The following is an 11,996-nucleotide window of genomic DNA, read 5'->3' as shown; positions in this document are numbered from 1 at the left end:
AATCTGTCATAAGCGATCGTTTTGATGCAACATATCACTTTAGTGAAAATCAACTAAATTTGCTAACGATTTGAGAACATAATTACCTCATTTTATTATATATTTTAAATTTATCAGATATATTAGATGCGCAACTAAGTTCCCGCTGTTTTTCAAGAGATGGCTCCAGTAGTAAGTGCTGGTCGATTGTGACATAACCAAAACGTCATGAACCAAGCTTAGACATATGGTAAACAAACCGCTTTGACACATTAGTGATTTTGTTTTTGCGTCATATACTTTTGGTTGTGTGAAAATGTCTGATTTTGTGCCAAATAATCGTCATTTGCGGGAAGTGTTGCTTTTCTTCTTTCATTCGAAGAAAACGGCGGCTGAAGCGCATCGAGAACTCCAAAAAGTTTACGGAGATGCTGCTCTAAGTGAAACAACGTGCCGTGATTGGTTCCGTCGCTTCAAAGACGATGATTTCGATGTTGACGACCGTTCGCGTGAAGGAAGGCCAAAAACCTTCGAAGACGCTGAATTGGAGGCATTGCTCGATGAGGATCCGTGCCAAACGCAAAAAGAAGCTTGCTTCAGCATTAGGAGTTACCCGCCAAGCCATTTCCAAGCGATTGCATGCGTTGGGAATGATTCAAAAACAAGGAACTTGGGTTCCTTATGATTTGAAGCCAAGAGACGTTGAGCGTCGTTTCTTCGCCTGTGAACAACTGCTCCAGCGACAAAAAAGGAAGGGTTTTCTTCATCGTATCGTTACGGGTGATGAAAAATGGATTCATTACAGCAACCCAAAGAGAACGAAATCATGGGGACTGCCCGGTCATGCTTCTACGTCGTCGGCTCGGCCGAATATTCACGCTGCGAAGGTTTTGCTGTGTATTTGGTGGGACCAGGGCGGTGTTATTTATTATGAGCTGTTGAGACCGAACGATACCATCACTGGGGAACGGTATCGAACTCAATTGATGCGATTGAGCCGAGCACTGCGCGAAAAGCGGCCACAATACGAGCAGAGGCACGAAAAAGTGATTCTACAGCATGACAACGCTCGGCCTCACGTTGTCAAACCCGTTAAAACCTACTTAGAAACGCTCAAATGGGAAGTCCTACCCCACCTGCCATATTCCCCAGATATTGCGCCGTCCGATTATTACTTGTTCCGTTCGATGGCACATGGTCTGGCTAATCAGCAGTTCCGCTCATATGAAGACATCTCAAAATGGCTTGATTCGTGGATAGCCCTCAAAAGACGAACACTTCTACCGTGACGGTATTCGAGCTCTGCCAGAAAGATGGGAAAAAGTTGTCGCTAGCGATGGGCAATATTTTGAATGATTCACTTGTAACCATTTTTTCACAATAAGTTGCATTTTCATAAAAAAAAAACAGCGAGAACTTAGTTGCGCACCTAATACATATGTGATATCCTCGATGAAGCACTTAGTATATACAGCGTAGATACCGGTTTCTATACTTACTTTGACTTAAACACTTCCAACAGTTGTTCGTCCAAAGTCTCGACGACTTGAATCATTTTCTTCCAATCGACTTCCGCTGGATACACGATTTCATCAATAACGTGTTTGTCGAGTTGTGAGTATACCGTGCTGACATACACGAGAGCCTTTAAGGAATACAGTTAAATACATATACATAATAATGTCTGATAATTTTCTAGTTAAGTATCTTATTGGTATTTTTATAAAAAAAATATCGGAATTTCCAATATAAGAAAAAATTTACATCGCAATTTTCTCTTTCCTTCACACATACGTATGCAAGTACATGCCTTTAAATTTAATATAGTATCTACTTACCACTAGATTCTTCATATGTTCACCTAAAATACATATATCTCTTGTAGCTTTTACGTTCTGGAGCACCGACATTCTCAGAGTAATATCGAATCTCACGTTCGCCGCTATATGGAATATTACAGACGTCTTCTGGATTAGCATGTTTCTATCGGTGTCTGACAAATCCAGATTCTCAATAGCAATGTCACCTTTTACGGGAATCAATTGTCGAAACAATGGGGTTGCTCACGCCGCAATGTATGAAACAACTAAACCACACAACACAACACATGATGAAAATCATACTTTGCGACATTGTCAATTATAAATAGTGAATTTACCGGGTTGGTCAGCAGCTTTCGGAGGCGTTCTTCTATATTCACGTCTTTCTTCGGGCGCATTAACAGAAATATCTCTTTTATATCAGGACACGACTCAACAGTTTTTCTATTAATGATTTTCCTAAAAACCCCGTAGCACCAGTAATGAAAACGCTTTTTCCGGAATAGAAGGCCGGTATCGAACACAGCGAATCCATTGTGATTTTAAGGATGAAAATGCCAAATGTAATAATCACTAGAAAGAACTTATTAATTGAAGCGTAAGGGAATTTTTATGTGGTGTTTTATGTGGTAAAGTTTGCGAATTTATCAAATGATAATCAATAGATGAGTTGAGAAGGTTGTGGATACACGAGTTACAACAGCTAAGTCTGATTTGCAACTGCAACGTTCTTTTAAGAGAACAATAACGATTATTCACTCTGATAATTCTGTATGGTCATCGTTCAGTCATCGTGAATATTTATATGAATATTATACCACAGGTCATCGATTTATTCACCCATATTCATTATTCTCTACCGCGTATATTATGAAATTTTGCTTGCCTATTGAATTCTAATCAGTTCGTGAAGAACGTTCGTGAAAGTCGTTCCAGAGTGTCCCTTTGCATAAATTTTGCATAATTCCTTCTTGCAGTGTAACTATTGCTATATACGACATCATTATTACATTGCTACTGCGAATAGTCCTGCAAATTTATTTTTTGTGTAACTTACAAGGGACATTCGGCAACGCGGAAATTCAATAAAATCTGAAACTCTGCATAATTGTAGAGCAGATATACCTAATAACAAAACAATTTTTCGTTGGTGCCCAAAAACGGTTTTTGGGTTGGAAACAACCCCTTGAACAAAGTTGATTTTTGTCTTTCTAAGCGAATATTATCGAAACTATTAAAGATATGAAAAAATGTTTTAGACAAAAGTTTTATGGTTTTAAAAGTACTTTATTATGCTATATTTAGATTTTTTTAAAATGTAAAATTGTGTATAAAATACCCCCCCTCCTTCTCTTTTTTCAAATTGTTAAAATCAATTGTCCAACCAAAATAAAGCTTATTTTATGACAAATTCAACCATATATAATAACATTATGTTTGGAAAAGGCAATATTGAAAAAAAAAATTAAACATGCTCTTATATGTATGCTACGCGTACCAAACTTAAGGATTCGCTACTTGACGATGGCATTTCTTTCTTCCTCAAATCTTCCTCATAATTGCAAACTGTAAAAGATAAGGAAGGAAGAAAATAGAAAATCTAAAAAAGCAATAAAGTTGATGTTAAGAAGTAAGTAGGAGAAAAATAGCATGATAAGGATACAGTCACTAATATTTAAAAATGTTATAAATTATAAAATTTCACGTAATAGACGTTTATTTTGCCAACATTGCGGCTACCTTTTTCATTAATTTAAACGACACGCGTAAATATAAATAAATATGTGTGTGTGTGTATGTATGTTTTTGTACGTGCGCACGTGTGTGTACATCATGGCAACATGCAAAACACTTGTCACAAGTTTTATGACTGTGCGACCAAAATAGCACTCTTTATCAAGTACAGTGCAATCAAGGTTCATTATATTGACATATGTTATCTTCATTCATTTGCATATAAAAGCTGTCCATTTTGGAATACATTTCAGTGTTATTGAAGCAGTTATTGAAGCAGTACGTATATTATTATTGCTGTGAGAAATGTTTAATTAAAATATCCTTAAGATTTGTATCATAATGTCAGTAATAAATCCAGCTAATGTTATTAATTTGTTAATTGCGACATTTCATTTCACAAATATTGCAATAACTCCTGTTAATCATCAAGAGGTGGAACTCCATGATACAATTACTGATTTAATAAAGAGTGCTATACATCACGATATTACGATCGAACATGAGTGGGGACTTGATTTTGACGATCCATCAGAACCGCATGACGTACAATTTGTAGATGTGTACGATATTGATGCTGAAGAAGATAATTATGGAAATGAAGTTTGCACTGTGGATGATGAAGGTGGAAATGTAAACTTAAATTATAAGAAAAAGGCAATCGAATTTTGGAAGAGTGGAAAGAAAGGACATTTATCTCTTACTTCTGTACAACATCGTTTTAGAAAAGTAAAGTTTAATTAAAAAATAAGAAGAATAATATATAGTAAAATACTTGAGGCTTTTACGGTGTACAGTGACCGGCAGTGATTCGTTCCGCGACAGAGAGAACTCTATTTCCCCTCTCGCGGAACGCATCATTGTCGGTCATTGTACATACAGCTTTGACTATAAGTATAAAGCATCCCAAAAAATTTATTTAAATTGTGTAACAAAAACATACTATATGAATATATGGAGAACATAATATAGTATACGAGTATATGGAAAAATAATATAATAAAAAAATATAATATAAGAATATGTGGAAAATAATATTTATTTTACAATATTTATTGTAATATAATATAATATTAATATAATATAAATTATAATATAAATATAATATACATAAATATAATATACACATTATATTATAAAATATTAATATAATATTTATTGTAAAGAGATTATATATTTACTATGAGTATATGCATTGATTTCTAGGAAAATACAATGAGTTAGAGATGCTTTATACTTATGACTAAAGCTGTAAATTATATAGTTAGAGTCGCGTTGTTTTTTATTTTAAGTTTTACAATTTGATGTTTCGTGAACATTTAATTCGTATATAACTTCTTTTATTTTTGAATTCGAATTGTTTAATATTGAGATTCGTTTTCTTCTAGGTAAATCTATTCAACAATTGCACAGATGGCAAGAACATGTAATGCGTGGGGGTTCAAATACAGACAAACTTGTAGTTATTGCTGAATATGTTCTTATAAAATTCCAAGAAGCTGTTAATAGAGGACTTATTATTCATGATATAAATCTGCGAAAATGGGCACTAGAAGCAAAGGAACAAGTGGATTTTTCTTCATTTAAAGCAGGAAATTGGTGGATATGGAATTTTAAAAAGGCACATCGTATTACATCACGTAAAATAACTGCATTTAAAACGCGGTCTTCTCATTTAACTGATCTAACTATACGTCAACACGCTGAGGAATTTGTAAATACAGTAAAGCCACATATTAATGTGATCGGTGCTGAATCAACTTATAATGCGGACGAAAGTGGCTTTAATTTAGAAATACATGCAGGAAGAACATTAGCTAATGTAGGAGTGAAGACAGTTGGAGCTACTATCCAATCTTTATCTGCTATGACTCATAGCTACACCATTATGCCTATTATATCTGCAGATGGACATCTCCTTTCGCCTTTGTATATAGTATTAAAAGAATCTACTGGTGTTTTTGGACCACAAGTAGAACAAACTCTTTTTAGACCAGTGAATATTTACATTGCGGCTTCAAAATCAGGGAAATTGACAACTGAACATTTCAAAAATTGGTTCCAAGAAGTGTATCTAACAAACACTGGAGAGAAAAGTATACTACTGCTTGATTCATGAACAGGACATTGCCCGAACCAATTGGAAGAACTTGTACCAAAAGACAAACATGTAAATATTCTAACAATACCAAAAAAAACAACTGCTTTTATACAGCCATTAGATGTTTTTGGTTTCAGAATCTGGAAAAATTTTGTTCGAAGCTTTTCTGATAGTGTTATTATAAATAATTATGACATAAATTTACATTTACGTAATAACATAATAAAATTGCAATCTTTAACACACAATCAACTGTCTTCTCCAAGATTTCGAAATTTATTTAGATATAGCTGGTATAAAAGTGGTTATTTATCAACACGGCCTGAAAAATTTCATAATCCAATCGATTATTGTTATTTTAAAGAAGAAAAACGTATACCAAAATGTAGCATTTGTGGTAAAATGGCTTTTATACGTTGTGCATGGTGCAAGCAATATTTTTGTTTTGAACATTTCTTTGAGCAATATCATTATTGTAATAATTATATAGAATAAATAATATTTTACTGTCCTCAATTCCTGTAAAATTTGTATATATTATAATCCATACCAAAATATAAGATATCTTTCACTCGAATATCTATATCGACTACTTAATTAATAAAACCTATATACTGAATGAAGCAAAACACATACACACAAATGTACACTGAATAAATTTATAAATTATATTTTTCATTATTAAATCCGTGTGTGTTCTCCTTTTTTCTTCATATCATTCATTTCCTTATTTGTTCTTTACAATTGAATTTAAAAGATTATCTATATTAGGGTTATATACACTCTCTCTGCGTCCTCCTTATCATGCTGTTCTTCTTCAACTTACTTCTTAACATCAACTTTATTCTTTTCTTAGATTACCTGTTTTTATTCCTTCCTTACCTTTTACAGTCAGTAATTATGAGGGAGAAAGAAATGCCATCGTCAAGCAGCGAACCCATAAGTTTGGTACGCGTAGCATATATATAAGAGCATTTTTAATTTTTTTTTCAATATTGCCTTTTCCAAACATAATGTTATTATATATGGTTGAATTTGTCATAAAATAAGCTTTATTTTGGTTGGACAATTGATTTTAACAATTTGAAAAAAGAGAAGGAGGGGGAGTATTTTATACACAATTTTACATTTTTAAAAAATCTAAATATAGCATAATAAAGTACTTTTAAAACCATAAAACTTTTGTCTAAAACATTTTTTCATATCTTTAATAGTTTCGATAATATTCGCTTAGAAAGACAAAAATCAACTTTGTTCAAGGGGTTGTTTCCACCCTTAAAACCGTTTTTGGGCACCAACGAAAAATTGTTTTGTTATTAGGTATATCTGCTCTACAATTATGCAGAGTTTCAGATTTTTTTGAATTTCCGCGTTGCCGAATGTCCCTTGTTAGTGTAATCATAGTGTTGAAGTTTTAGAGATTTTGTCGGAGGACATAAAAATTGGAATATTCGATATCACATATATATTATATATGTACGTATCATTAGAAATCAGAAATATCGTGCAAATGTCTCTATAGATATATATAATATAGTACTTGTTAATCAGACACATTACATTAATGTTGAGCCAATTTATATAAAAATGTCATTTTTCATTCAATGCAGATTTATTTATCCTTTTACGTATTTCATAAATGCGATCGTAACTCTTAATATATCTTGTGAGATATTATAAAAACATCAAGATATTTTATTAAACATGATCATGATGGAAATTTTCCCTTTTATATATTTGCACCATTTTTCAGACAAAATTAAGATATTCGTCAAATAAACATGAAAATTATTTTACAAAGTTTATAATGTAAACCCATACGAGACATTTCTTAACTCATACCGCACGAATTTCGGGATTTGATATTTATGTTTATGCTTTACATTGCCTATGGATAATTATCAAATTTTAATACTGTGGTATTCTTCAATTACACTTTACACCAAATCGCTGACAAGCTTTTATTTATCGTTACTTAATTAATGTGACTTATACTATTTGCGTGGTACGTACGTTACTTATATTATTTACGAAACTACTGAGTTATCGATGGTCTAATTAAAACTTGCTAGAATGTTTTGCATTATATATTACTATACCATAATCTCTCCCATTTTTATAGTTATACGATGTGTACGGTACATTCAGTTATTAATACCTTAATTTACCATTAGCAGATTATTATGACAATATTTCTTATGAAGTATTCGTGGCGAACAAATGCAAATACGAAACGTTACATCTACATATTCTAAATGTCATGCAGATCGTGGAAGAAGTTACAAGTTTCAATAGTGACGTTACTCGTTTATGCACTAAAGACAGCATATATTCGGTTTTTTCCTTTACATTCAGGAGTTAACTACGCGAATTGATATAATATACAGGGTGTTAGAAAAGTCTGGAAACGGTTAAATATCTCGAGAAAGAAACATTTCTAAGAAAAATATATTTAACCAAAGTTATAGGGTTTTAAAAGTTCTATTGAATGATCATATCCGTTTGACCTTGAGTGGAGGGGTCAAAGCGAAGTTAAGGCTAACATGATTTTTTTAAATGGAACACCCTATTTTCTATTACATAGTGTTAAAGATAATAGTGAGACGTTTCCAAAACACTACTTGATGACCTATTTTTATTGAGAATTGTCTGAGTTATGAGCTTTAGAATTTACGGCGCCGCCAGCATTAGTATTAGGTACGCAACTAAGTTCTCGCTGTTTTTTTTTATGAAAATGCAACTTTATTGTGAAAAAATGGTTACAAATGAATCATTCAAAATATTGCCCATCGCTAGCGACAACTTTTTCCCATCTTTCTGGCAGAGCTCGAATACCGTCACGGTAGAAGTGTTCGTCTTTTGAGGCTATCCACGAATCAAGCCATTTTGAGATGTCTTCATATGAGCGGAACTGCTGATTAGCCAGACCATGTGCCATCGAACGGAACAAGTAATAATCGGACGGCGCAATATCTGGGGAATATGGCGGGTGGGATAGGACTTCCCATTTGAGCGTTTCTAAGAAGGTATTAACGGGTTTGGCAACGTGAGGCCGAGCGTTGTCATGCTGTAGAATCACTTTTTCGTGCCTCTGCTCGTATTGTGGCCGCTTTTCGCGCAGTGCTCGGCTCAATCGCATCAATTGAGTTCGATACCGTTCCCCAGTGATGGTATCGTTCGGTTTCAACAGCTCATAATAAATAACACTTCCCTGGTCCCACCAAATACACAGCAAAACCTTCGCAGCGTGAATATTCGGCCGAGCCGACGACGTAGAAGCATGACCGGGCAGTCCCCATGATTTTGTTCTCTTTGGGTTGCTGTAATGAATCCATTTTTCATCACCCGTAACGATGCGATGAAGAAAACCCTTCCTTTTTTGTCGCTGGAGCAGTTGTTCACAGGCGAAAAAACGACGCTCAACGTCTCTTGGCTTCAAATCATAAGGAACCCAAGTTCCTTGTTTTTGAATCATTCCCAACGCATGCAATCGCTTGGAAATGGCTTGGCGGGTAACTCCTAATGCTGAAGCAAGCTCTTTTTGCGTTTGGCACGGATCCTCATCGAGTAATGCCTCCAATTCAGCGTCTTCGAAGGTTTTTGGCCTTCCATCACGCGAACGGTCGTCAATATCGAAATCACCGTCTTTGAAGCGACGGAACCAATCACGGCACGTTGTTTCACTTAGAGCAGCATCTCCGTAAACTTTTTGGAGTTCTCGATGCGCTTCAGCCGCCGTTTTCTTCGAATGAAAGAAGAAAAGCAACACTTCCCGCAAATGACGATTATTTGGCACAAAATCAGACATTTTCACACAACCAAAAGTATATGACGCAAAAACAAAATCACTAATGTGTCAAAGCGGTTTGTTTACCATATGTCTAAGCTCGGTTCATGACGTTTTGGTTATGTCACAATCGACCAGCACTTACTACTGGAGCCATCTCTTGAAAAACAGCGGGAACTTAGTTGCGCACCTAATATTTACATTTTCATCTCGATTTATATGAGGAGCGACTATGTTAAATAATTCGTAAAGCACATGAAAGCAGCAGATAAAAAATAAGATTGGGATTATTAAGAAAAATATATTTAAATTAAATACAAACCTGAAACGTACCTCGTGACATTCTGAAATGTTCGGCAAATTGAATATCTATATAGCGAGGAATTGTAACTTCGTAGAAATTTTGATTACGTAATTTTTCATTTCGTCGTCTAAATATTTTTTTTTCTGGCAATGTATGGCCTACATCTGCTATCACAATATTTGCTATGTCATTAACATTCATCTTCGTCCAATACAATGAAATTTACATTCATTTTAGTCTAAATATGCTGAATAAAATGAACAGAGAAAAGCCGCGTTATAATAAAATATAATAAAAATTGTGTGAAGATTATGTTTATATCCCAAGTATGAAATTTTTTTAACTTTTGGATATTCTCACCCCAAAAACGCGCGGTGCTGCAAATGTCTTATTGTTTACAAAAGTATGTTTCACTATATTTAAAAAATAGCGTTCAGCAGAATATTTTAACAGCTGGCAACAGCGTAAAGCGCTTATGAAGCTGCTTTCTCTGCTGAAAGCAACCAATATGTCGTACAAAGACTTCGCCATCGAGCGAGCATATCAATAGTTCCTTTGACCTAAATTGACCCTAAGTGTTGAATATTCCCGGTTGGAACGCTTTGTGACAAGGCACGTGGCTCGCAGTTGCGATTGTTGAAGATGGAAAATTTCTTCGCGTAGTATGGATTGTATTGATTGATTATACAAGGAGCAACTAATTTATAATTGTAATTTTTCAATTACGCCAACTTAAATAATGCAAAACTATTATTTTCGAGCATAAATTATTTTATTGTACTAGAAACATCAAAATCTAAAACAAGCCTTAATTTGAAAATATTAATGAATCTGAATATTTTAACTTGATAAATATAACAAAAAATATGGAAAACTTAAAATTTATATTTTAAAGAACAAAATACTTATTTTTAAACCACATAAATACTTTATATCTACACTAGATTTATTTTGCAAAAAATGAAACTTTTATACATATTGATATAATTAAAATGGTCCAATTGTTTTGTGAAAAAATTAAAACTATTTATTTTAAATCCACTAAAATTAATAATTCATTTGGTATGATAAGTCTCAGAAAATTATCAACACATAAAATCGACATCGCGTTTTCTGCATTCATATCGTATATTTCTCAGTTTTTTTATGTTTCTAGAAACACATTTTATTCTTGCTAATCATGCATTGCTCGATTGACCCGAACATTTTGATACGAAATACTTATTTGTTAAACGAAACAGACAAAAAATAGCAGATATGAATGGAATTTTCTTTTGTTTATTGTTGTTAAGGAATGCACATGCATTCATCTCATACATTGATGATTGTCAGTACAGTACGTGTGGGATTGAAAAAAACTAACAAACGCATATATCCGTTAATACCACTCACAATGAGATGACGCCAATTAGAAAATCGTTTTTCGAACGAGTCATAGTGCGTTCGATAGCTTGTATGTAGGTGATGAAAACCCTAGAGCCGTTCGTGCAAATGCGTCTTTGTTTAAGAGAATTTAAGAGACAAAGTTAGAGTCACGCAACTATGTCGCACATAAGCAGAACTTTACGACCTCTTTTGAGTAAGCGGCGTAGCTGAGGGGACTAACGCTCCCACACATAGATTTTTGCACCGGCGGCGAGCGTTCGGATCCTACCGACGACTGCTTCACTTCATGTTTTTTTTCTTTTTTTCTTTAATTTTCGACGTATAGTAATACGTTATTAATAATTATTTATTTATTTTTTAATTTATTTCGTTTTTATATAAAAAAAGAAGGACATTTCGGGATATTTGGACGCAATAAGGAATAAAAAATATAAATCGTATGAACTGATTATATATTTTTCAAGCAACGTATAAATTTTATACATGTCAAAATCAAATACGAACTTTATAAATGTCTACATATTATAAAATGTTTCTATTGCTTCGCAATATTGTGGATGAAAATTAATTTCACTTGTCTGTAAAAATAAACATTGTATGGTTTATCGATGTACATTTGACAGTTATGTGTTGGTATATTATTTTTGTTGTGATACATTTTATATGTTTATTAAAATAGTATGCGAAATATTATATATTGAGATTCGCAGGCAAAGAACAGGCAAGCGTTTTAAGAAAATATCTTGTTAGGTAGAAGGGACTGTTGGTCCCCTCTATTCTCTATTCTCTATTCAATCTTTTTAACGGTTTTTACGGAGGGATTTTCTCACACGTTGTAACGTATTTCATCAGTCTCGTGGCAACATTTCTACAGAAAACGTGATA

At 33.6% G+C, this 11,996-nt stretch overlaps 1 protein-coding gene across 1 annotated transcript; it reads right to left on the bottom strand.

Annotated features, from left to right (window-relative positions):
- Window positions 1–1,449: 1,449 nt before the first annotated feature.
- On the bottom strand, window positions 1,450–2,018 carry LOC112589378 (fatty acyl-CoA reductase 1-like). The gene is made up of 2 exons (XM_025302406.1): window positions 1,818–2,018; window positions 1,450–1,624 (listed from the first exon to the last, which is right to left on the bottom strand). The coding sequence occupies exons 1-2, from the start codon at window positions 1,956–1,958 to the stop codon at window positions 1,475–1,477; spliced, it is 291 nt and encodes a 96-aa protein (XP_025158191.1). The 5' UTR covers window positions 1,959–2,018; the 3' UTR covers window positions 1,450–1,474.
- Between the last annotated feature and the right edge of the window lie 9,978 nt (window positions 2,019–11,996).

The sequence above is a fragment of the Harpegnathos saltator genome, unplaced genomic scaffold, assembly GCF_003227715.2.
Source record: "Harpegnathos saltator strain DR-91 unplaced genomic scaffold, Hsal_v8.6 scaffold115, whole genome shotgun sequence".
NCBI lineage: Eukaryota > Metazoa > Arthropoda > Insecta > Hymenoptera > Formicidae > Harpegnathos > Harpegnathos saltator.
Note: the sequence above shows the minus strand (reverse complement) of the source record. Positions and strands in the feature narration are given on the sequence as shown.

Excerpts from the sequence above, each read along its gene's own strand:
- LOC112589378 (XM_025302406.1), bottom strand. The coding sequence starts at position 1,958 with ATGCTAATCCAGAAGACGTCTGTAATATTCCATATAGCGGCGAACGTG. Across the intron at positions 1,625-1,817 it reads AACATATGAAGAATCTAGTG|GCTCTCGTGTATGTCAGCAC; the intron begins GTAAGTAGATAC and ends TATTCCTTAAAG.